The sequence below is a fragment of the Suncus etruscus genome, chromosome 9, assembly GCF_024139225.1.
Source record: "Suncus etruscus isolate mSunEtr1 chromosome 9, mSunEtr1.pri.cur, whole genome shotgun sequence".
NCBI lineage: Eukaryota > Metazoa > Chordata > Mammalia > Eulipotyphla > Soricidae > Suncus > Suncus etruscus.
The window spans coordinates 70,911,711-70,937,185 of record NC_064856.1 but is presented as its reverse complement, the minus strand read 5'-3'; the positions used below and the strand labels follow the sequence as shown (position 1 = coordinate 70,937,185).

The following is a 25,475-nucleotide window of genomic DNA, read 5'->3' as shown; positions in this document are numbered from 1 at the left end:
CTCGAAAATATCTCTCTTATCAAACTGCTCCGAAACCTGCGGGTGCATACATTCTAGAAAACTCTGAGGCTCCATCAATTGATAATCTAAGAACAAAAATGCAATCCAACATCTTTTCTTTTTGTTTTTGTTTTTCCCCCCACAGACTGTCTCTGAGAACCGTGGTTTCATGACCAGATTTGGGAAGCCTGAGTGCTGGGGTTCAACCTCCTCATCTGACACGAGGGGAAACTGAGGCCAGGCACTAGCGCTAAAAAGCTGGGGAGGAAAAAATCGGCCTTCTGGTCGCTGGCTCGGCCCTGTAGGCCACAGGAGTTCTCGCTCGTGGGGTGACTCGGGTGGACGGAGGCCGACGAGAAGAGGGGGGCTCGATTCCTGAGCCCACTCCACCACACCACAGCACCCCGCACGGCCTCCTCGGGGCCGGGGTCCGAGTGTGGCGCCGAGAGGGACGAACCTGTCACAGAACAGGCAGGGGGTCTGCCGCTTGTCGTGGGGGGGCTCGCCATCGTCCTCGTCCTCCCAGGCGGCCTCGTCGCCGCTGTCGGACAGCTCGGGCGGGTCCTCGTCTTCCTCCAGCGCGCCCCGGCCACCTAGCACAGGCAACGATCAGCGGGGTTAGGGGGGCGCCTAAGGCCCGGGGAGCCCCGCACGCGCGCCGCGGCCTGCCCAGCCTTCCCGGGGGCCCGGCCGCCGCCGCCACCACCACCACCCCGGTTCCGCGTCCCTCCTCGGGGCACGTTCTCTTGCTGTCCTTTTTCCCCTCGGGGCGTGCAGCTCCGGGGATCTCCCGGGGTACCCACCGAGAGCACCCGCTGCTAACGAGCACATGGCTGGGATGACCCGGGAGCCCGGCACGCCTCGGGGTGGGCGGGAACCGGCCACGACGCGCGCGCACGCGCCGCCACCTCCACGAGCGTCTCCGAGCCCCGGCGCGTCGGGAGCGAGCGTGCGCGTGCTCGTGTGCGTGTGCGCGCGGCCGCCTGGCCCGGCATCGGGGAGCCCCGCCCACGCGTTACGCCTCGCGGGTGCTTCCGGGCTAGGCGCTTCCGAAGGCGGTCACGTGAGCGAGTTGGGCGGGGCCAGCCGTGCGCGCGGCCGAGCTGGGACTAGCTTCCGAGAGCCCCGCCCACGCCTGAATGCGGGCGCGCGCTTTGCCTCGCGCCTTCTTCCGGTCTGCGCGCCTCCGAGGCGGTCACGTGAGCGAGCTGGGCGGGGCCACTCGTGCGCGCGGCCAAGCTGGGACCGGCCTCGGGGAGCCCCGCCCACGCGTTGCTAACGGGAACTAGGCGGTCACGTGAGCGAGCTGGGCGGGGCCACAGCTGAGCTGGTCCTCCTTTCCTGCGGCAGGCTTGACGCATCGTGCGTCGAAATGATCGCTGCAGTGGAGCTTGCGCTGCTGCATGTTGGGGCGTAACTTACACATTCTCCTCTCACTACACCGGGCCCGGTTGAAGGACTCGTCCACGGCTTTGAGTCCAATAGGGAAATGAATGGCCGATAGTGGTTGTTCTGTCAGCCTCATGCGCTTTCCTGTTCCCTTAATCCCAGGAGGATGAGAGGGCGGCCGGTTGCGGCGCCCTCTAGTGGCAGAAGCCTTGAAACGCCAGCGAGAGCCTGGGACTCCACTGGTCCCTCGGTTCTGGGGGTGCAGCTGCTGGATGGGGGGGCGAGGGGTGGAGAAAAGGAAGGAAGGTGTCAAGGCTTAAAGCCTTCGGGTTCTATTTTTGGTTTTTGCGTGGTTGAGGGTGAGGGAGGATGGAATCCAGGATAAGTAAGCACATACATTTAGGCAAGTGCACTGCTGAGCTGTAATCTCAGCCCCTCTCCCTGAGGGTCTTGTCTAAGAAGATAATGACTGGAGCAATAGGACACTGCGTAGGAGCTTTCTTCTTGCGTGCATTTGGGGTTTGATCCACGGCACCCCATATGGTCCCCCTAGTCCATTAGGAGTGATCCTTGAGAGTTGAGCTAGGAGTAAGCCCTGAATCGCCCCCACAATAAGAAAAAAAATTATATATATATATATATATATATATATATATATATACACACACAGACACACACACACACACACACACACACACACACACACACACGGATAATGAGAGCACAGAGTAGGGTCAGCCTGGTTGGCTAAATCCAATTTGCATCACTCCAATTACTCTCGAGTTATTTGACCTCTCTGTTGTTGCCTACAAAACAAGGGTAATGACAAAACTGTGGGACCATAAGGAGGATGAAATGAGGTAATCGTTAAGTGATAATTACCTTAAACATTGGGAAGCAGCAGAATTCTAAGCAATGGGAGCAATAATCTCAAAATGTGTTTAGAAGCCAGCATTCTAGCTGCTGTCTGAGGGGAAGAGGACAAATTTTCCCCATGACTCATATCTTTCTCCCCATCCTGACATACAAGCTATAGATTTAGTGTTCAGTGAATAGGCAGCAGTAATTTCAGTAGATAGTACTGAGTCTTTAGTCTCAGAGACCAGCATTGCCCTTGATTACCAAGGGTTTGCCTAATCATGCCTAATATTCTTTCTCAATGGCCCTCACACAAGCACCTCTAAATTAATGACATTATTAGGGGCTTGTATTCCCAACATAAGGCCTTTGCTAAGAATACATTTTTACTTGGTTTTGTTGTTGTTGTTCTCATAGTTATTTGGGGGGCTACACACAGTGAAGCTCGTGATATTTTTCTCTTGGCTATGCAGTCAGGGCTTTGGGGACCATATGGGATGCCGGAAATCAAACCCTGGTGGTTCGTGTGCAAGAGAAGCATCCTACCCAAGCGTACTATAGTTTGGACCCCGGCCCCTGCTCTACATTTTTAGATAGCCATTTTGTAACTTTAGCAGACTGGTTCCCATGCTAATACCATCTACCTACCATTTGCTTACTGTGCCTTTTTGCTTTCATGTGTATAGCATGTGATATGCAGCGTAATTAATAGGATATACTCATACATTAGCTGAAAGAAAAAGATGCTTTCCATTCTTGCCAAACTTCTAGTTGTACTCCTTCCTTAATTCCTAAGGGGGAAATCCACAAATAGTAGTTTTGAAGTTCCTTGCATTCTAAGACATTGACAGAATATTAGATGGTTCCCTTGGCTTCATATCACTGATAGAACTTCAAAGCTTACAGGGCTGTTGACACATAGGAGACACTCAATAAGCTCAATTAATAAATTCAGGGTCTTTCATTACCAATTCTTGGGCCCACCCAGCCTTCCTCTGAATTGTTGAACACTGTCTAGCAAGAGCCATCTTCTCCCCAACTATGGTAAAAAAAAGGCCTGCTTGAGAATTGTGGAGAAGAATAGAGAATTGAAACTGCTGTAGGGTTAGCTGCGTTTAGAATTCACAAGTTTCCTCCCTCCCAAGAGCTGCTTTACTTCTCAGAGTTGATCATTGTTACTACTAAAAACACTTGGGCTCTTTATCATGCATTCTAAGGAAACCCCACTGGCAGAGAGAAAGCCCCCATTCTCAGACCCATCTCTTTACTGTATTTGAATTTCTCCAGTAAAGGTATGTCTCAAAATCCTACACATGAAGAGCTTTGGGAAGAGAAAGAAGATAAAGAAGGAAGGGTCAGGGGGGCGGAGAGATAGCATGGAGGTAAGGCATTTGTCTTGCATGCAGAGGGATGGTGGCTCAAATCCCAACATCCCATATGGTCCCCTGAACCTGCCAGAAGCGATTTCTGATCGTGGAGCCAGGAGTAACTCCAGATCGCAGCCAGGTGTGACCCAAAAACCAAAACAAACAAACAAACAAAATAAATAAACACTGAGCTGGAACCAGATCAATAGCACATGTATAAGGTGCTTGCCTTGCATGTGGCCGACCCGGTTTGATACCGAGCATCGGTATGAGCCCTCCAGGAGTGTTCCCTGAGTGTAGAGCCAGGAATCATCCCTAAGAATCACTGGGTGTGGTCCAAAACTAAAAACAGAAAACACCGAGAGCTTCAGTTTCCCCACCTAAGATAAGGGTAATAGTACTGCCTTATGGAACCAGAGCAATAGCACAGTGGGTAGGGTGTTATCCTTGCATGCAGCCAACCCAGGTTAAATCCCTGGCATCCCATATGGTCCTCTGAGCCTGCCAGGAGAGATTTCTGAGTGCAGATCCAGGAGTAACCCCAGAGCGCTGCTGGTGGCTTTCCTTCCAAAAGAAAAACCAGTACAGGACCCAGAGAGATAGCACAGCGGTGTTTGCCTTGCAAGCAGCCGATCCAGGACCAAAGGTGGTTGGTTCGAATCCAGGTGTCCCATATGGTCCCCTGTGCCTGCCAGGAGCTATTTCTGAGCAGACAGCCAGGAGTAACCCCTGAGCATCGCTGGGTGTGGCCCAAAAAACAAAAACAAAAACAAAAAAAAAAGTTTTGGCCTGGAGAGATAGCACAGTGGCGTTTGCCTTGCAAGCAGCCGATCCAGGACCAAAGGTGGTTGGTTCGATGTCCCCTATGGTCCCGCGTGCGTGCCAGGAGCTATTTCTGAGCAGACAGCCAGGAGTAACCCCTGAGCAACGCTGGGTGTGGCCCAAAAACCAAAAAAAAAAAAAAAAAAAAAAAAGAAAGAAAAAGAAAAACCATTACTGCCTTATAAGGACTGTGTGGAGACCTGAGGGCAGATAGAAAACACTGATAAATATTGGTTGCTACATTATCACCCCACTAATGAAAATGCCGCATATCAGCACAGATACTTGGGCTTCTTATATTCTAAGAGGCACCCAAACCTGTCCACTAATATTTACTATTTAATTTTCCCATGAATTATATAAGCTCAATTATGTAATAACTTTTATTATATATTCTCAAGTACTAAGGCACATGTTCATTTCTACAATTAGAAGTAGCCAGCAGAAGGTAATTCAAGAAACACAAATGTAAACAATTTTAAAAACAGCTCATCTGCTTGATAGATAAGGTTTGCATTGCTGCAGACAAGCATTTAAAAGCTGCTGGCTCTGCTAGTAGCATAAGAAGCACTGGGAAAGCATAAATAAAATAACAGATGTCTCTGCCTTCACCAAAAAAATTCTTATCAGACGGTCTGAGGTAAGACCTATGGACCTCTATCTTTGAAAATCCCTTAGGAATAAATAAGCACATGGATGTATGCATGCACACAGCCACTGATATACACATTGTACATACATACAATGTGGTTTGAACCACTGAAACACAGCACAATCATTTCTGATTAGATCTAGGCAGCAGAGAAGAGTGAAAGTACAAAGTTATAGCATGTTGACATGTTTAAGGCCCCAAAACCACTGGTTAGGTGTTGGGTGTTGAAGCTTACAATAGTATTTTCCTTTGTGGCTAGGGTTTGAGAGTGTCACTGGCTTTTCCCAGCTCATGGATGACCTTGTTTTCCAGCAGCTCCATCTTCTTGTCACTCGGTTTCACAGTATTGTTCAGCATTGCTCTAACTACGGTTATCACAGGTACAGAGTGCCCGCTGGCCCAAGATTCTGGTAAGGAGCCAAAGAATTTCCTAACAAACCATTCACCTGGGCGAGACTCTTGCCTGTCACATAGGAGAACTCTAAGGAAGAAAAAAAGACAGAAAAAGCACAAAAAGAGATGGTAAATTGCATCAATTCCTAGACCAGTGTTTTTCAACCTTTTTGTGCAAAGGCACACTTTTTTCATGAAAATATATCACACCACCATTAGAAAATGTTAAAAAAATTTAATTCTGTGCATATATCAACTACATATAAAGTAATTCTCTTGAATAGGAATCAAATAAACACAAAGAAATTATTTTATAATTACCTTATTATGAAATAATTTAATGAATGGTCTATTTGTGAGCTGAAGCCACATGTTTTTTTTGTTGTTTTTTTTTTGGTTTTTGGGCCACACCCAGCGATGCTCAGGGGTTACTCCTGGCTGTCTGCTCAGAAATAGCTCCTGGCAGGCACGGGGGACCATATGGGACACGGGGATTCGAACCAACCACCTTTGGTCCTGGATCGGCTGCTTGCAAGGCAAACGCCGCTGTGCTATCTCTCCGGGCCCTGAAGCCATATGTTACAGATGAAGTTGAAATTTTTCCCACGGCACACACACACACACACAAACTAGTGTGCCATACACGGTGGTTGAAAAACGCTGTCCTAGACAATGTGACAGACTAAACTGTATCTCTTTCAAATACATTTTGAAGCCCTAATGCCCCATCTGAGACTGCGTTTAGACACAGGCTTGGTTAAAATGAATTTAGGTATCAATAGTGGAACCCTAATTTGGTCAGAAGGTGCCCTTATGGAGAGAGGAAGATCTAGTAGAGAGCCTTCTTTCTCTCTGCACAAGCACTCAGAGGAAAGGCCATGTAAGCACCCCTGTCTGTAGCCTTACACAGGACAGGAAGAAAAGCTTCATGAGACACTGACCCAGAAAAACCCTGTGTTCTAGCTTCCAGGATTATATGAAAATTACTTTCTGTTCGAAACTTTCTAATTTGTGGTGGTCATTTGTTATGGCAGCCCAGAGTAGTATAGTTGGGAAGGATTTCACTTGATATATAAAAAGGAAATTTCTGGTGGGGAGGGGCACACTCAGGGGTGCTCACAGGTTACTCCTGGCTCTGCACTCAGGAATCTTCCTGGCAGGTTCAGGGGTCCATATAGGATGCCAGGGATGGAATCTGGTGCCTTAACCATTGTACTCTCATTCTAGCCTCCAGAAAAAGAATTTTTTAATGAACGTAAAAGTTGGAACTGGAGGGATAGTAAAGTAGGGTGTACTTACTTTTTATGTAGTGGACCCAGGTTCAATCCCTGGCACCCTATATAGTCTTCCATATACACCCGAAATGATCCCTGAGCTAAGAGCCAAGAATAAGTTCTGAGTACTGCTAGGGGTGGTACCCGCCTCACCCCAACTAAAATAGCTGCCTAGGAAATTCTAGACCATTCTGAATTAAGAACTACCAATCATCAAGAACTGCCAATCATCAACCCCTTCCTTCAAAACCAAAAAGTAGGTCCTTCCCAGAGGTATTTACTGAATTAACCTCTTTCCTATTATAAAAACAATAAGAAGGGCCTGGAGAGATAGCACTGTGGCGTTTGCCTTGCAAGCAGCCAATCCAGGACCAAAGGTGGTTGGTTCGAATCCCCGTGTCCCATATGGTCCTCCATGCCTGCCAGGAGCTATTTCTGAGCAGACAGCCAGGAGTAACCCCTGAGCATCGCTGGGTGTGGCCCAAAAACCAAAAAAAAAAAAAAAAAGACAATAAGAAACTTAAAAACAAGCCAATAGATGAGTACTCTAGGCAATATAAATACTTACCCAGGCCTAAATATTGAGTAGCGGTCAAAATTTAGTTCTTCAACCTTTGCTTCCACTTCTCCCTGTTAACAAAAACCTTGTTTTCAGTATGAAATCAGAGCCAACTTTCTGTAATGCTCGGGAGGATTATTTAGACTTTTGAAGATAATCTGCTTCAGCAGGACTTATAATAAATCTCCTTGAGTAGAATTTTAGATCCTAAGGTCTAGACAGTTAAGAGATCATTCACTCCTACGGTGTAGAAGAGAGTAGAAAAGATGTACAGGGTGAGTGAATAGCTGCTAAATTCAGTCCAGCAGCTCAGCTGGTAGATACTGAGACAGACCCAGCAAGGACAGCTGATATGTTATGGACTCAGCCATTAGAAAACAAATAGCTGGGGCTGGAGAGATAGCATGGAGGTAAGGCATTTGCCTTTCATGCAGAAGGTCATCAGTTCAAATCCGGCATCCCATATGATCCCCCGTGCCTGCCAGGAGCAATTTCTGAGCATGGAGCCAGGAGTAACCCCTGAGCACTGCCGGGTGTGACCCAAAAAAACCCCATAAAAACAAACAAACAAACAAAAAACAAATAGCCTCCCATGGGACTGGAGAGAAAAATTACAGTGGGTAGGTGCCTCATATGCAGCCAACCAGGATTTGATTCCTAGCTCCACATGTAATGCCCAGAGCCCCTCCAAGAATGATTTCTGAGTACTCCTGAATATGCCCCTCAAACCATTAGTTCAGAACTAATGTTTGCAACTAATCAATAAAAAAAAAAAGAACTAATGTTTGCAAACTAGTAGACATGAACTTGTCTTCAAATATAGTATCTTTCTCATGGGTGAAAAAGAACCACAGTACTCAAAAGAATTCACTTCCTAATAAGTACTGTACCCTTCTATCTTTTCAAGAGATAATGAGGTTACTTAATCTGAAAGAGATTTTAATTTGATTCTAAAAGATCATGAATTTTCATGCCAGGCATCCCTGTAAACAGAAGAGCCAGAACTCAAGCTGTGGATTAAACAGCCTTCTTGTCCTTCACCTCTTCTTCCTCCTGACTATTTCTCACACTCATTTGGTAATTCACCTGTTATATTCTATAATCTTAGGGATCCTTTTTAAAAAGAAAACATTTATCAAAGTTATGTTTTTCAGTGAAGTTATTCAACTTTCACCATAATCTAAATCAAGGTATTCCATCAGAGGAAGAAACCAGCCAACCACCATCTTCCATCCTCTATAAAATTGCCTTGCATGAACTTTCTATCTCAATGGAATCATATACTTTGTGCCTTTTTGTGAATAGCTTTTCTCATTTAGCATGATGTATGGCCCAAAAACCAAAAAAAAAAAAAAAGCTCATTCCTTGGGGACGGGAGAATGGTAGGGCATTTGCCTTGCAAACAGCTGACCCAGGACCTACAGTGGTTCGAATCCCAGCATCCCATATGATTTCCTCCCCACGGCCCACCTGCCAGAAGCGATTTCTGGATACAGAGCCAGATACTGAGCGCTGCTGAGTATGGCCCCCAAACAAACAAACAAACAAACAAAAGTCATTCCTTTCAGCCATTAGGGAAATGATGAAGGGACCATTTAAAAATCACTGCCTCGGGCCTGGAGAGATAGCACAGTGTGGTTTGCCTTGCAAGCAGCTGATCCAGGACTAAAGGTGGTTGGTTCGAATCCCGGTGTCCCATATGGTCCCCCGTGCCTGCCAGGAGCTATTTCTGAGCAGACAGCCAGGAGTAATTGAGCATCGCCGGTGTGGCCCAAAAACCAAAAATAAATAAATAAATAAATAAATCACTGCCTCAAAAGTATCTTCCATGCCAAGATTCTATGTTGATATTTAAGACAAAAGCTGCTACAGCCCATTTTAAGATTATTGAAAAACTAATAGAGGAAAATCTGAGAAATTTTCTTTCAAGTCAATCCTGTTTACAAATATTTTCCTGAAGAGAAAGGTCATAAAAATGTAATAGTATGATGAATCTCATGCATTTTATATTTAGAATATTATACTATATAGTATTTGCAACTATCCAGGGCTCTACAAAGTATATCTAAGACAGAAATGAGCACAAACCTTAATTTGTAGATATAAAAAATTGCTTGATTTATCAGCTCCTTTAGAGCTTAGCAAGTTGAAATGCTTACACCCTCCAGCTTTTGCCAGCTCTGCAGACTTCAATACATAATCTCGATCAACACGAATAAATCCCTCCTAAGGGAGAAAAGGATATGAGTTACTTCCAAATGGCTATGAGTTCATGTTAAAGATTACCACTCAGCTTGAGTGACAGACAAGGAGAACTGGAGTGGATGGGGATCTAAATAAAATGCATCTAGCAATATGTGAATGTCAGGCTTAGACCCTGGGAAAGGCTCCAAGTATGATTGTCAGAACAGATGTACCAGCTTTAGCAGAAAGACCAGACTGCAATGGGAAAAAAAAGATGATGACATTGAAACACAGACATCAAAACAAATCGACAAAGCAAAAAGAACAACAAAACTGGGCTAAGCAACTGCTTTTAGTCATGAATTTCTTCATCTCCTACTCACTTTATAACCTTACAACTCTGCTTTTTTTTTTTTTCTATTTTCTATCAATTCTAATATAGTAGGGTCTTAAAGTCTGGCTAATAGCCCAGCATGATATTATAAGATTAGAAACTATTTAATCTCCAGTTTCTGTTTGTGCTTTACAAGGTACCATACATATTAGTAAGTGCATCCTTAATGTTTATTGATAAACATTAAAGTAAAAATGTGTGAAACTATTCTAGATCAGCCCATGAGATGGTTGAGTCTTCTCTTTTCACATTTCAGCAGCAATACAAGTATAGCACATAGTAGGCACCCTAAAAATATTTGAGTAAATGAATGAATAATAGATTTATGAAAACAAAGAAATGGCAGGGCCCGGAGAGATAGCACAGTGGCATTTGCCTTGCAAGCAGGCAATCTAGGACCAAAGGTGGTTGGTTCGAATCCCGGTGTCCCATATGATCCCCAGTGCCTGCCAGGAGCTATTTCTGAGCAGACAGCCAGGAGTAACCCCTGAGCACTGCCGGGTGTGGCCCAAAAACCAAAAAAAAAAAAAAAAGAAATGGCAAATTCTATAGAAAATAAAACAGTGAAATGGCAATAAAAGGGATAATTTGATGCAAACAACAGAATACAGACCCTTTGCTGAACCTAAGTAAAAAACACATCCCTCTACCAACAAAAGTGAAGTCCATGTAGTAACAGTTTCTTTTTTTTTTTTTGTTTTTTTTTTTTGTTTTTTTTTTGTTTTTGGGCCACACCCTGCGTTGCTCAGGGGTTACTCCTGGCTGTCTGCTCAGAAATAGCTCCTGGCAGGCACGGGGGACATAAGGGACACCGGGATTCGAATCAACCACCTTTGGTCCTGGATCGGCTGCTTGCAAGGCAAACGCCGCTGTGCTATCTCTCCGGGCCCAGTAACAGTTTCTTAGGGCTACCATAAAATCTGACATTCTCAAACTTGAGACTTGAAGAAAAGTCTAATATCTATGGAAACTGAATTTTTATCAGAGCTTACAATTATGAGTGTTTACTCCAGAAATCCCTAACTTGAGGACTGTATTTTTATGCCCTCCCCACATCCTTGTTTCTCTGACATCCATGTGTCACATACTTGATTGTAGTGCTAGCACAAGTGGTATGCAATTCTCATAAGGGTTCACACACATGTTGTTGATCACACAGTTTCTGTGGTAGTGCCAGGGATCCCATACAGTAGAGCCATAAGAACTGCACTGAGGCAAATGGGATGGTTCCAGTGATCAAAAGAACTTTTCATCCCAAGCCTCCTATTTATTTTATTAGCTAAAATTTTATACAGGGGGCCAGATCAATAGTGCAGTAGGTAGTATACTTGTGTGGCATATGGCCGATCTGGATCAGGTCACTGGCACCCCATATGGTTTCCTAAGCCCCACCAGGATAGATCCCTAAGTACAGAGCAAAGAGTAATAATCCATGAGCACAATTGGATGTGGCCCAAAAACAAACAACAACAACAAATTTGTCCAGTGGGGGTCCAGGAATGTAGTTCAGGTGTAGAGAATATGCTACGATTATATGAGGCACCCAAATTAAATAAATAATTTCCCTATGGTTCTTACTGATCTGAGTATTTGGTTTTATATGGATGTGTGTATCTTTCATAGAATGTCAAGAAACACTTAGGAAATACATCTAAGTCCCTCATGAAGATGTTAAAGTCTGGCAGTCAGAAGCACCAGCTAATGAAGAGAGAGAGGACTACAAGATCCTGACTCTGATTCTGCTCTTCTCCAAACCCCTTCTTATCCCATAATAAAAATGGCTAATTTATGATTGTTACATACTATAGTGTCTTGAACACTGTCTTACAACTAAGTCACAAGGCAATGGGTTAGTTAATATTGGTGTTAACATCATTTGATATTAAAATAAGGATTATTCTGGACTATCTATCTAGGTCTAACATAATCTAAGAATCCTAAAGTGGGAGAAGCAGAAGAGGTTAGACTTGTTCAGTGAGGGAATTGAACCACTCTGTTCTCCTGACAGATGAAGGATTGGTAACTATGATCCAAGGAATCTAGGTGGCTTCTAGGAACTAGAGAAAGTAAAGAAATGAAAATTTTCCCAGTATTGTCTAACAAGGCAAAGCATTCCAATCAATGCCTCAATATTTTTAGCTCAGCAAAATCCAGAAAATAAATGTATATTGTTTTAAGCTACTAAATTTTTTTTTTTTTTTTTTTTTGGTTTTTGGGCCACACCCTGTGACGCTCAGGGGTTACTCCTGGCTATGCGCTCAGAAGTTGCTCCTGGCTTCTTGGGGGACCATATGGGATGCCGGGGGATCGAACCGCGGTCCGTCCTAGGCTAGCGCAGGCAAGGCAGGCACCTTACCTCCAGCACCACCGCCCGGCCCCTAAGCTACTAAATTTTAGACAAAAAAAATTAAGCCACTAAATTGAACCCTATATTTGGTTTTAAGAGAATAGGTGCAAACTTTTACAACTATTAGACTAGCTCATAAAAGAAAGGAAACATATTCTAAGTATAGAGCTTGGGGTATTTTCATAAACTAAATATCCTCTAACCAGCTCCCCAATCAAGAAACAGAACATTACAGTTATCTCAAAAGCCTCCTCTCCTCTTAGCATTCACAGAAGCTGTTTGATGTCATTTCTGTAGGGCAGTAGGATTTTTCTGCATTACAAACTTACTCTTTACCCATGAAACATCACCAACTCCACTGTGTTCCATACTCTGACATTCAATCTTAAGAACTGACCCATTGGGGCTGGAGCAATAGCACAGTAGTAAGGTGTTTGCCTTGGCAAGCGGCCAACACAGGACAGAACCTGGTTCGAATCCTGGCATTCCATATGGTCCACTGAGCCTTCCAGGAGCAAATTTTGAGCACAGAGCCAGGAGTAATTCCTGAGCATCACCAGGTGTGACCCAAAAACAAAAAACAACAAAAGCAACAAGAAGAACTGACCCATTGACCTGTCTACATAGATATTCAAACTCATGTTGTTGCTTTTGGGGGGGTTTGTGGTGGGGGGCTACTCCTGACTCAGAAACTACTCCAGGCAGGAATGGAACCCAGCTCGGACTCATGTAAGGCAAACACCCTACCCTTCTGTGATATTGCTCTGGCTCCAACATGTTACTTTTTTGTTTTGTTTTGTTTTGTTTTGTTTTTTTTGGATCACACCTGGCATTGCTCAGGGGTTACTCTTGGCTCCACATTCAGAAATCGTTCCTGGCAGGCTCGAGAGACCATATGGGATGCCGGGATTCGAATCACCATCCTTCTGCGTGCAAGGCAAATACCCTATCTCCATGCTATCTCTCCAATTCCCTAACATGTTACTTTTTAAAAACTGGGAAGGACCACAATCAACTATGTGCAATCCTCTGGTTGTTGCAACAATAATAACATGGGGTGGGAAGAGAGGTAATAAAAAATTATTACAATGCTCTTTTAAAAAGGCATGAAGCAAACTAATTTTAATAGTACATCCTAAAGGAAGCAGATGGTTTTCCTTAAAGCCATTAACCTAACTAAAAGTCCCTATCTAAGTTTTAATATGTTGAGAGTATGCCAAGGGGTGGGGGGAATCCATAACTACATAGAAAGATTCTCAAACACCCAAAATTCCATTCGCATTTGTTTTGTTCCCTCTAAGTAAGTCTCCAAAATGCTGAATTTTTAATAACAGGTTGTTATTCACAACAAATTCCATCACCGACTAAAAAAAGACATTTCTTTTTTTGTCATTGCCATTGTTTTAACACTATTTCTTGGTTCAGTTGTCTTTGTTGAAATGTCTTTTCTTTCATTAGCATCTTTAAAATTAAGGGAATGATTCAGCCAATCACCAGGCTCTAAACCGACGCTATCTCTCTCACTTAATCCAGGGGCAATAAAAGGACACTTTGATTAAACTGAGACCCTAATTTATTTGGCTTTAGTTCTGGATCAGCCTCTCCTTAATAGAGTGCTGTCGTCTTCAATTGTTTGATGAAAATTAAAGTGACATAAATACCATGGGACTTTTTCAATCTGATTAGTCAGCTAAGACACATCAATACCACCCCAGCCATCACACTTTGGCGTCTTTCCTTTCACTAGTCTCTCTAACAACTGACAACCGCCCCTTGAAGGACGAGCACCCACGCTGCCGCAGAGACCCCCACACTCAGCCCATCAACCATGCTCAATGGGCCCTCTTGACAAGGTGCCCACACCTTTCTCCATCGCTGTTCTCAGGACAAAGCTAAATATTGTTTTATTAGCAATCAATGGCTGTTAATCCAAAACGATTTCACAAATCCTCTGAGCCTTCAAGCTGATTATAAGTATGCATTTTTTTCAGGCTCACTAAATTTTGAAATTCACTACCCCCACCCTGAGGCATGGCATTTTAGCTGGTGAATGAAACTCAAAATTTAAAAGCAGGAGGATTCAATGGCTTTCAAGAACTTATAAATCAAACTTAAATGTGGGTCCTGATGACTGGCTCAGAGATAGCAACTCCAATTTTCTTTGGAATGATGAAGATTCCATTTATTGATAAAGTGGCATTATGATTTAAAACTTCATTATTAAAAGTTTTTCTTGTTCTCAAATGAGAAAAATGAAAGAAAAATGAGTATTGAACCAGAATGTTGTATACTAGATTATAAAAGAGTATTACTTCCATAAAAATATACAAACCAGATAAATATTTTAAATTTTATATCCCAGAAATATAATTTTTCTAAAACCTATTCATTTTCCCAGCCATATGGCTGAAGAAGAGATTTTTGTTTCTGGGAACATTAAGTCTATTATGTTATCTTTACAATTCCACAGTCAATTGGTCCACTTCATATTAAGCTAAGAATCAACTCCTTCTAGAAAAAGAAATCAATGGTATAAGTTCTCACTATAAATTCATTTCTTAGCATCTTCCCAGCAGAGATACCTTCCTTCATAGGCTTCAAAAAGATCAAGGGAGATAAAGTCTTAATTTTTTTTTTAATTTTAAGCCCCTTTTTTTCAGGGATTGGGGTATACACTGCAGTTACTCCTAGCTCTGAACTTAGAATCACTTCTGATAGGCCTCAGGGACCAAAGGGATGCCAGGAATCAAATCCAGTTGGCCAGTGCAAGCCAAGTGCCTTACCGGGCTGTACTATTACTCCAGCTCCTATTTAAAACCTTTTAAAATTCAAATTGTAACAGATATCTTCTGATCATCTTTACCAAAGCCTGACTTAGAAAAACATACTCAAATATGGAATTTCAGGGCTGACTCAGAACACAAGAAGGCCAAGGGCATAATTTTACAATTTGAGAAGATCTATATCCTTTACTAGTGAGGGAGCGAAGAAAGAGTCTGTATCTGGCCATGCTCAGGCCTTATTCCTGACTCTGTACTCAGGGATCACTTCTAGTGGTGCTTAGAGGAACATATGTGGAGGTAGTGATTAAACCAGGATCAGTTGCCTATAACGGAAGCACCTCAAGCACCGGCCTACAATCTATATTCTATATAGGGTACCACCTGTCATATTTCTGCTATAGAATCTCTACTCTCTTTTCATTTGTGCCATAATATGAGATGACCACATATTTGTGACTGAGGACATCTATTTAATGTATGATAATAGGGACAAAATCTTGGTTAAAGAAAGAGCTCTTGGGGCCGGAGAGATAGCACAGCAGCGTTTGCCTTGCAAGCAGCCAATCCAGGACCTAAGGTGGTTGGTTCTAATCCCAGTGTCCCATATGGTCCCCTGTGCCTGCCAGGGGCTATTTCTGAGCAGACAGCCAGGAGTAACCTCTGAGCACTGCCATGTGTGGCCCAAAAACCAAAAAAAAAAGAAAAAATAAAGAGCTCTTTGGGGTCAGAGAGATAGCATAGTGGTAGGGTGTTTGCCTTGCACACTGCAGACCAAGAACAGACAGTGGTTCAATTCCTGGTGTTCCATATGGTCCCCCGAGCCTGTCTGGAGTGATTTCTGAATGCAGAGCGAGAAGCAACCCCTGAATGCCACCGGATGTGATGCAAAATCCATAAACAAACAAACAAAAAAAGCTCTTGATAGAAAACAATCAAACATACACTGAGGGTCCAATTCCTGATAAATTTCTATGTTCTTACAACATTTTTTTCCATTTGGGGCATTCTTTCCTATGTATTGGGAAGATGAATGCATTCTGCCAGTGAAAAGGGACTTCAGTGGCAACCTCCAGCTCAATAAAGACAAGGCTTCTTAGAACCTGCACATATACTCAAGGTTGAACAACTCGTTTTGGAGCAAGAGAGATAATACAGCAGGTAGGAAATTTGTCTTACACATAGCCAACACAAGTTTGATCTCTGCTGTCCCATATGATCCCCAATGGCTTCCAGGAATAATTTCTAAATTCAGAACCAGAAATTATCCCTGAGCATCACTTCGTGTGGCCCCAAAATAAAAACATTAAAAAATGGGGCTGGAGAGATAGCATGAAGGTAAGGCATTTGCCTTGCATGCAGAAGGACGGTAGTTCAAATCCTGGCATCCCATATGGTCCCCCGAGCATGCCAGGAGCGATTTCTGAGCATAGAGCCAGGAGTGACCCCTGAGTGCTGCCAGGTGTGACCCACCAAAAAAAAAAAAAAAAGATAAAAAACTGTACTCACAGCCACTTTGTATACAAACACCCTGATTTAGGCTCCCTGGACTGTTCATGACTTTACTACTTTATAAGACCTCACCTAAACATTAAACAAGGTGGCAGATTGGACAATAGAGGTTAGTATACTTTTCTAATAGAAGAAAGAGATACTAAATACTGTCAGGAATGCAGGCCTTTCTTACATTCACACAATTTTACCTTCACACCACAAGAAAAACCACAGTAATACGTAAACTAAGCAAATAGCTAATGTTCCTATAAGATCTGTGGATGGGTACTAAAATATAAATTTCTTAATTTTCACATCTCATGACATTGGAAAATTATTCCTCTTAAACTTATTACTATTTATCTATATGAATATTCTTAGTTAATAAACTGTATAATATTTGATCCTTAGTCTGTAGTTTGCAAGTGCTCTATAAGAAAACTATATCATTATTTGCTGGGGCTAGAAGATAGCAGGTTTTAGGTCTTAGACAGAAGTGCCAGGAATTGAACCAGGATTGGCTATATACAAGACAAACCCCAAAAAAATATCATTAGAATTATCAGAAATAATGGAATTCTGACAAAGCCTAGTGATACATAAGATGCACTATTCAGATTAATGCCACTGTCTATTCAGTAGAATCTAAGAAACTTCAGGTATTTGTTTTCTGCTAGAGTTTACCACTTCTTACTAATTAATCAAACCCATCTTAGTACATATAAGGTGGAAGCACTTGGCATCTATGTGCATCAGGGCCAATGCAGATCCAATTCAACTTTCACTTGTCAAATTACTCACAAAAGCAAGTAATAATAGTACCACAAAAACCAGCAAGTGAGGAGGACTAAAACTATCCAGTATCTCCTAAAAGCTAGACAATAACAATAGACAAATAGGTAACAGCAGAATCTTACGAAGAAATTTTGCTACAAATAAATAAATAAATATTCTCAGTTTTTATCCTTATTCATTCTGAACTGATAGATGCCAGGGGTCAAGCCAGGAAGCCACTACATTGGTTGGATTACTATGGCCTGTGAATAGAAAAGGAAGATTGACACCTAAGATGCCAATGGTAAAGCTAATTGTTCCCCAAAGAGCTAGAGTAAGTTACTAGAACTGTCCCTAGCATCAGTTCTAATGAAAATTCTGCTTTACTGCTCCCATATGTGTATGTTAAAAGTCCTTATTTTCAGGGTTGGAATGATAGTACAATAGATAGGGCATACCTTGCATGCAGCTGACCCGGGTTAGATCTCTGGCATCCTATATGATCCACCAAGCCTGCCTGGAGTGATTTCTGAGTGCAGAACAAAGAGTAGCCCCTGAGCACTGCCAGGTGTGGCCCAAAACAAACAAGCAAGCAGACAAAAAAGTCCTTACTTTCAATACCTCAAAAAGTGACCTTATTTAAAAATTGGGTCATTATAGAAGTAATTAGTCAGGACAAGGTCATACTGAGTAAGATGGTTCATGGTCCAATTTGACTAATGTTCTTATAAAAAAAGAAAAGCAAATTTAGAGACCAGAGAGATAGCATGAAGGTAAAGTGTTTGCCTTGCATGCAGAAGGATGATGGTTCGAATCCCGGCATCCCGTATGGTCCCCCAAGCCTGCCAGGAGCAATTTCTGAGCATAGACCTAGGAGCTAGCGCTGTCGGGTGTGACCCAAAAACCGAAAACCAAAACCAAAAAAAACAAAAACAAAAACCACCAAATTTGGAGGAAACCTGAAAAGGCTTGTGAAATATGGTTCCTCGAGCCAGGAGCGATTTCTGAGCGCAGACCCAGGAGTAATCCCTGAGAGCTGCCAGGTGTGCCCCCCCCCTCCCAAAAAAAAGAAAGAAGAAAAAATTGCTCCTGGTAGGTTTGGGAGACCATATGGGATGACAGAATTTGAACCATCCTCTGTCCTGGGTCAGCCATGTGCAAGGCAAACGCCCTTCTGCTGTGCTATCTCTCCAGCCCTGCCATCCTGATTCTGATATCTTGTAATGGTATTTTGTTATGACTGCTCTAAAAGGTATATGCTGAAGGGCAGGCAGAATCCTCTGACTCAGAGGATTGCAACCTTGAGGCAGAAACCCTGAATTTCTATGCAGTTTTCTGACTAGAAACTCAGACTGTTAAGGCAACATTTGGGGTGCTCCCATTATGAATATTAGTAGAATGGCTTCTGTTTTGCAACAGGCTTTGTGGTTTCCCTTAATGTGAACTCTTTGCACTAGCATAGGTAGAAAGAGGGAACAGTAAGGTTCTTGCTTACTGGGTCTAATCCCCACACCAGATATGGTTCCCTGAGCACTTCTAGGAGTGATCTCTGAGCACAGAACCAAGAGTAAGCTGAATAAGCCTTGAGCATTGCAGTGTGTGGACCAAAAACAAACAAAAAAGACCAAGTAAAGTGAGTTTGGGATTTCCCAGCCTCCAACAAACAACTGTTCTTTCCCATGACAATTTCACAATTTAATATTCAAAAATATTAATTTTTTTCATTTGGTTTTTGGTCACACCCAACAATGTGCAGAGATTATTCCTGCCTCTGCACTCAGGCATTACTCCTGGTAGGCTCAAAGAAGCAAATCAGGTGCTGAGGACATGGGTCAGTTGCATGCAAGACAAATGGCCTACTCACTGTACATTCTGGCCTTGACAGTTCACAAGTCTTGTGAATCATCACCTCAAATCATACTATATCCAAACTTCCTAATGCATCCAATTTAGGATCATTACAATTTATAAAACAAAATTTCGAACATAACAAAAACATTTTCTGGAAAAAAAAAATCAGTTTACTTTCTGTCTTTATCCTCTTCAGTTACCTAAATCCAACTTCATTTTTTGTTTGTTTATTTGTTTTTAATTCAACCTCATTTTTTAAACTATAGTCAGCCTTCTAGTCTTTTTTTCTCATTCATTAACTGTATCTTTACAAACTGATTTTGAGGTGAAAAAGATCTTGAGTATCCTGAAGACTAGGGAATCAAATCTACCTAAAAAAAATTGGGTAGCAAAGATAGTCAGTTCATCTGATTAAAATTACAATACAGTTTTAATGCAACAAAGCAATTTAGACTTTTTCCTAAATGCCCTATAAGGTTTGCCTTATGTCATGAAAATCAAATGCTCTGCAGTTGTTTTTATTTTGCTGAGTCACAACCAAAATAAGGTTGGCACTTGAGACAGTGCAACCTGCAGTGCATTAGAACAAAAGTTTTCAATGCTTTTAGAGGGCATGCCTCTAGTGACTACTCCCAGAACAGAAAAGACTGCACTAGCTCATGAGCAGGAACGTGACCCTTTCTAGGACAGAGAATGCACCAATTCTAGGGAGAATTAAATGTCTCTCTAAAGCACAATTCCCAGCACCGGGGAACTCAGCTGTGTTCTAGGATGGGCCTGGTAAAATCGCAAAAGGTTTTGGAAATATATCCTACTACAAGCCTAAATAGAATTATACTTAATATCACAAGGAAGATCAGAGAAAAACATCTGAGCAGAGCTCCTGGGTTCTCCTTACTTGTTTATACAAATAGCTGATTCTGATGCATGAACCTCTTTGCAAAAACAAGGGTACATCACCATGGCAGTACTGTGGTCTGGAATACTAAAGAAGTTTTGCTCCAGCAAATAAAATCTGCCAGAGGGATAAATTCTAGTCAGGGGATAAATTAAAAAAGATATATTAACACTTTCCCAGGATCTCTCTGTAAAACAACTATGACTTCTAACTAGGTAGTAAACTATAACTTCTGGACAGGGACTGATGCAATTTAAACACCATTAAAAAGAAAATGAAATGTGTATTAAAAGAGTTCTGCGTCAGTTAAGACTGAATCACCACTAAGGCTGAATCATGACCTGAAGGCTGAGTCATAGTGGGAGCGAGCTGAGTCGTGCCTCTGTTCTGATGATGTTCTAGCCCAGAAGTTTAAAGCTTGGCATGAAAACAGACTGGAGCAAATCACTCAGATTTTAAATATTTATTAACAAAAGCTGTACAACTCTCAGTAACTTTTACTCAGACATTATGGTTTGCCTTAGTCAGAGGATATAGTGACAACAATATCTGCAAGAAACAATACAGTGTGAATCTTATGATGTCTTCAGAAAAATACCAGAGTGTCAAGATGAACTTAACAGCACTACTCAAATATATCAAAGACTATGGAAGTATATATAATCTTAAAACAAAAAATAACTTAATTATATTTAAGCACTGCAAATGTTTTGGTATTTTTTAAAAGATAAGCAAGAAAGAAATTGTGAATACTCCTGGACAGAGAGGAGGGGAAGGGTTTCTTACCGCCCCAGCCTTTTTTCTGGTGGTTCCCAGACAACAGAATCCAACATCATGACCTTGGAAGGCAGAAGTATAGTCATCCAACTTTTCAAAGTCTACCACTTCTTGTTTCTAGACAATAGAAAGTAGTTTATAAATTGCTGTTTAGAAAAGAATACCCACATATTGAAGAAATTATCAAATATTATAGCCTACTTAATATCACATTTTGCAAACACACCCCACCCCTCTTATAAAAAATAACAAACAGGAAGGAGAATACTCTGACTTGAAGATGAGCAATGCCCTTATTTATCAACAGTTCCCATATCTGGATGGTTTTCAATAGAAGCAATCCAGATCTCTCAAATCATATTACCAGAAGTTTATCCTAAAAATATATATAGGGCTCAAGAAATAATATAGCAGGTAGGTCACATATCTTGTATGCAACTGACCCTGGTTCAATCTCTAGCATCCTATATGGTTCCCAGAGTCTGCCAGGAGTGATTTCTTTTTCTTTTTGGTTTTTCGGGCCACAGGGGTTACTCCCAGCTAAGCGCTCAGAAATTGCCCCTGGCTTGACACCTTACCTCTAGCGCCACCTTGCCAGGAGTGATTTCTAAGCACAGAGCCAGGATTAAATCCAGAGCACCTCTGGGTGTGGCACACAGTAAAAACAACAAAAGAACAGCCCCTATCTGTATCTCAACAGAAATAGTACTGTAGAAGTATAGGGATCGAGTTTAGGTAGTGTTTAGAGATAGATAGTGTTTAGGATCTCAAGGCGCAAGTATAAATCTCAGGCTTGCTATTTAGGAGGCATGTTATTTTGGCCAAGTTATTAATCATATGCCTAAGTTTTTTATTTGTTTTATTTTGTTTATTTGTTTGTTATTGTTTTGGGGTCACATCTAACAATGCTCAGAAATTAACCCTGGCTCTGTGCTCAGGAATCACTTCTTGCAGGCTCAGAGGACCATATAGCCAGGGATTGAAACTGGGTCACTCATGTGCAAGTCAAGGCAAGCATCCTACCTGCTGTACTATCGTTCCAAGCCCACCTAAGATATTTTAGTAGTAAAATGTAAATGGTAAACTTTCTTTGGTCTAATCCCCAAACTATCTACCTTAGAATCCCACAGAGGGTGCTTAATAAAAAAGCATCTGCTTGGGCCTAACACATTTGACTCAGAAACTGCACTTCTTTTTTCAATTTGATTGATTGATTGATTGATTGGTTTTTGGGCCACACCCAGTGGTGCTGAGGGGCCACTCCTGGTTCTGCACTCAGAAATCGCCTCCAGCAGGCTAGGGGACCATATGGGATGCTGGGAATCGAACCTGGTCCCTCCTGTGTCAACAGCAGGCAAATGCCCTACTGCTGTCTCTCCGGCCCCTCAGCAACTGCACTTTTAACAAGCACCATTGATAATTTTCATGCATGCTGAAATTTAAAACCATTATTCTAACCTCCCAAATTTGTTATGAGACTTAAAATAAAATCTTGAAAAGTGCCTGTTATCTAGAAATTCAAATGAAGGGCTGATTTTCTGTCCTTCTAAATCCAAAAATTTCCCTAACATTGTATACAATGCTAGAGAAAATATTTTCATAGAGTACCTGACTAAAAGGTACACCCCCAAATTTCTACTCTCAAGCACACAAGATAATTAATGTCTAATTACCAGAAATATCTAACAAGCATATGAAATCAGATTATAATAGTCACTTATCATTGGCCTAAATTTAAGTAAAGATATTCACTTCATTTTATTTATTTATTTTTGCTTTATGAACCTCATCTGGCAGTATTCAAGTTATTTCTGGGGGAGTGATGGAGTGCCAGGGATAGAATCTATATCAGCAGTTGCAAAGCAAGTGCTTTACCTGCTGTACTATCTCTCCTACCCCTCCACTTCAAATGGAAAAGTACCAAAGTTTAAATGCAGAGTGACCTGCGTTGGATGCAGTGGATAGGAGAGAAAACAAATAAAGAGAAAATTACCCAGATTCACAACTCTATCTCTAAAATGCAGGAGAGATAGGTCAGTGGTGTACAGTTCAAGGACCAGAGTGAATCCCTGGGAACTCTCTGCATGTAGCCCCTGAGATACTTAGTGTGGTTCTGGTGACTCGAAGATCTGCATCCGGTGCAGCACTGCACTGATGGGCAAAGCACTGAAATATTGGATCAAAAAAAATCACAGAGAGGGGCTGGGGGGTTCTGTTGAACAACCCCTAAGAAAATGCAACACTTCTGAAAACTGCTCTACTATCTCCTATTCCAATGTAGATAGGGGCCTTCTGTGGGTCTAGATTGCCATTAGAGCTTTGCCCAAATTCACAAAGTGAGGGGGTGGCCTGCTGGGGCCCAGATGCAGAAGTGCAGCCAACTATAAGAACTCTCAGAGACCCTAGTGGAGGGTCTGGTCACCCTGCTGGCCGGGGTGATGAAACCACTGATCAGGCTATGTTCAGACTTGAAGTGAGACCTGTTTATCCAGCAGAAATAGTGTGACTACACCACACCATCAAGTCCCAGCTGGGATAGATACCCACCACGTTTTGGTAAGCCTCCCCTTCGAGGTTGAGCTTCCTCCGGCCAATGAGCGTGACTCTGGAAAACAGGTTCTGTTCCAGTATTTCCTTCAGGAGCACTCCCCCAGTCTCCCCGCTGGCGCCCAGGATGAACACAGATTTGTTTTGCATCCTGAAGTCGTCCCGCAGCTTTGCCAGAGCGTCCACGTCGGTCATGCTGCTGCAGGAGGCAGAAGGACACAGGTGGTGGGCGCCGGATCAAAGGTTGTTAGTGCACCCGGAGAAGCTATTGCTATTCTCGAATGCAGGTTGTCACTATTCCCAGCCGCGCCCAGGGGAAAGTGCTGAGTCACATACAGGGCGGGGTACAGGGCGGGGCACCCTAGATGTCTGTCCCTTTGGACCCAGGCCACCTACATATTGAGAGAATCTAAAATAAAGGAGCTGGAGCGGTGGCGCAGGGCGCACCGCCACTGCCTTGCGCGCGCTAGCCTAGGACGGACTGCAGTTCGATCCCCCGGGTGTCCCATATGGTCCCCCCCAAGCCAGGAGCGATTTCTAAGCGCAGAGCCAGGAGGAACCCCTGAGCGGGTGTGACCCCAAAACAAAACAAAACAAGAATCTAGAATAAGGAACATTGCCTCTAATATCACAAACTGGCTTGGGCCCCTGCAGGCCTTTGTGCCTTCTATATGCCTTCTTCTCCGGGGTCCCGATGCCTCCCTGCTCCACCCATAGGTGAGGGGTCCCAGCTTGGTTACCCATCGTGAGGGGGTTACCTACAACCAGTCCCCCGGCCCCGGGTCCTCCAGCCCCAGCCAGAGCTGAGCTGCAACTAGGGCTGCCACCGCCACTGCCACCGCCGCGCTCAGCATGGGGGCATGGGGCCAGATCGCTTTCCCTGAGGCTCCGAGTGCCTCGGCTCCGACCCCAGAGGCGGGCAGCCTCCAGGTGAGCGGGTGAGCGGGGTGGGAAAGGGGGTGGTCTAAGCCGTCACGCTCACCCGGCCCGGCTCGGCTTCCGGGACTCTGCAGCGCGGCGCTTCGCCACGCCCAGAAGGGGCAAGGCCGGGAGACAGCGGCTGGGCTGGAAGTGGACTCCCCGAGCACGTGCAAGGGCCCCCCTACGTACAGTGCTCAGAGACTTCTCCCCCAAATGTCTGGGATCATCAGAACCCTCTCCCCAACGTTTTTCTACACCCTCGCCGCTCGTCTGGCCCCTCCAAGGCCTCAGCCAATAGGCTTGAACCTTCCCTAGTCCCTTTCTCAATGTTTTTGCGCAATGAACTGCTTCATCACAGATTGTTCAAATGTTTTTTTTTAAATATTCTTCATCTACCAGGCCAAACATAAAATAATAAAATAAACGGACTCGTTGCCCCCCCCCTCTCTCCATATATATATATATATACCTCCATAATAATCCTACTTTTTCAACCCTGCCCTCTCCAGTCTCTCTCTGTCAGCTTCATTCCCCACTTTCCAAATTTATTAAACCCTCCCATGTAGATTATTTGGACAAGCTGTCATCAGATCTCTCCTGTATTACCGGTTTCCCTGCCTGGATCGTGATCTGTTTCAATCTCCAGATGGCTGAGCCACTGGCCCTGGCCCAGAACTGTGGCTCCAACGTTAGCTCACCTATATTGAACTTGCTCTGGGTAAAAAGGGCCTAGCTGGAAGTTTCTGAGCCAGAACCACAAGCAGGAATCTGCACCACAGAGATAGTTGTGTTGTGATCAGTGGTGGTTAATCTAGGCATTCAAATACCAGTCTTATTTGAAAAAATTCAAAAATAGGCGAGGCAAGGGAAAACGTGTCCCCTCTTCCAACTATTATATGTAGGTGTTAGATAGGCTTAGTTAGTTAGATACTCCATCCATGTTTGTTTTTGTTTATTTGTTTGTTTTTGCTGTTTGGCCAAAACAGGTGGCTCTGCACTCAGGAATTACTCTTGGCGGTGCTCTGGAAACCATATGGGATACTGGGAGTTGAACCCTGGATTGTCTGCTTGCTTGTAAGGCAAATGCACTACCTGCTGTACTATCACTCAAGTCCTGTTGGTTGTGTTTTGTTGTTGTTCTTGTTGTTTTAATTTTTGGTAAACAAATAAAAAAACAGTGGGAAGGCTGAGATA

At 43.2% G+C, this 25,475-nt stretch overlaps 2 protein-coding genes across 5 annotated transcripts in view; both read right to left on the bottom strand.

Moving 5' to 3' along the window:
* PRMT3 (protein arginine methyltransferase 3) overlaps positions 1–884 on the bottom strand; it is a 130,692-nt gene extending 129,808 nt beyond the window's left edge. For 2 of the 3 annotated variants that reach the window (XM_049781033.1, XM_049781034.1), the window contains exon 1: positions 804–881. Coding sequence is in view for 2 of the 3 variants with exons in the window: in XM_049781034.1 (XP_049636991.1) it covers positions 804–831 (28 nt within the window). In the remaining variant the exon portion in view is untranslated. Of the gene's footprint in view, positions 1–457; positions 594–803 lie in introns of all 3 variants that reach the window. The other variant, XM_049781032.1, reaches the window with a different exon arrangement.
* A 3,921-nt stretch (positions 885–4,805) lies between these two features.
* On the bottom strand, positions 4,806–24,378 carry HTATIP2 (HIV-1 Tat interactive protein 2). Of its 2 annotated transcripts, none has more exons than XM_049781084.1 (6): positions 24,343–24,378; positions 23,361–23,559; positions 20,823–20,930; positions 9,403–9,540; positions 7,324–7,385; positions 4,806–5,569 (listed from the first exon to the last, which is right to left on the bottom strand). In XM_049781084.1, the coding sequence occupies exons 2-6, from the start codon at positions 23,553–23,555 to the stop codon at positions 5,344–5,346; spliced, it is 729 nt and encodes a 242-aa protein (XP_049637041.1). In that variant the 5' UTR covers positions 23,556–23,559; positions 24,343–24,378; the 3' UTR covers positions 4,806–5,343. The 2 variants fall into 2 exon arrangements, with proteins under 2 accessions (XP_049637041.1, XP_049637042.1); XM_049781085.1 differs by lacking the exon at positions 24,343–24,378 and adding an exon at positions 24,123–24,227.
* Positions 24,379–25,475: the final 1,097 nt, after the last annotated feature.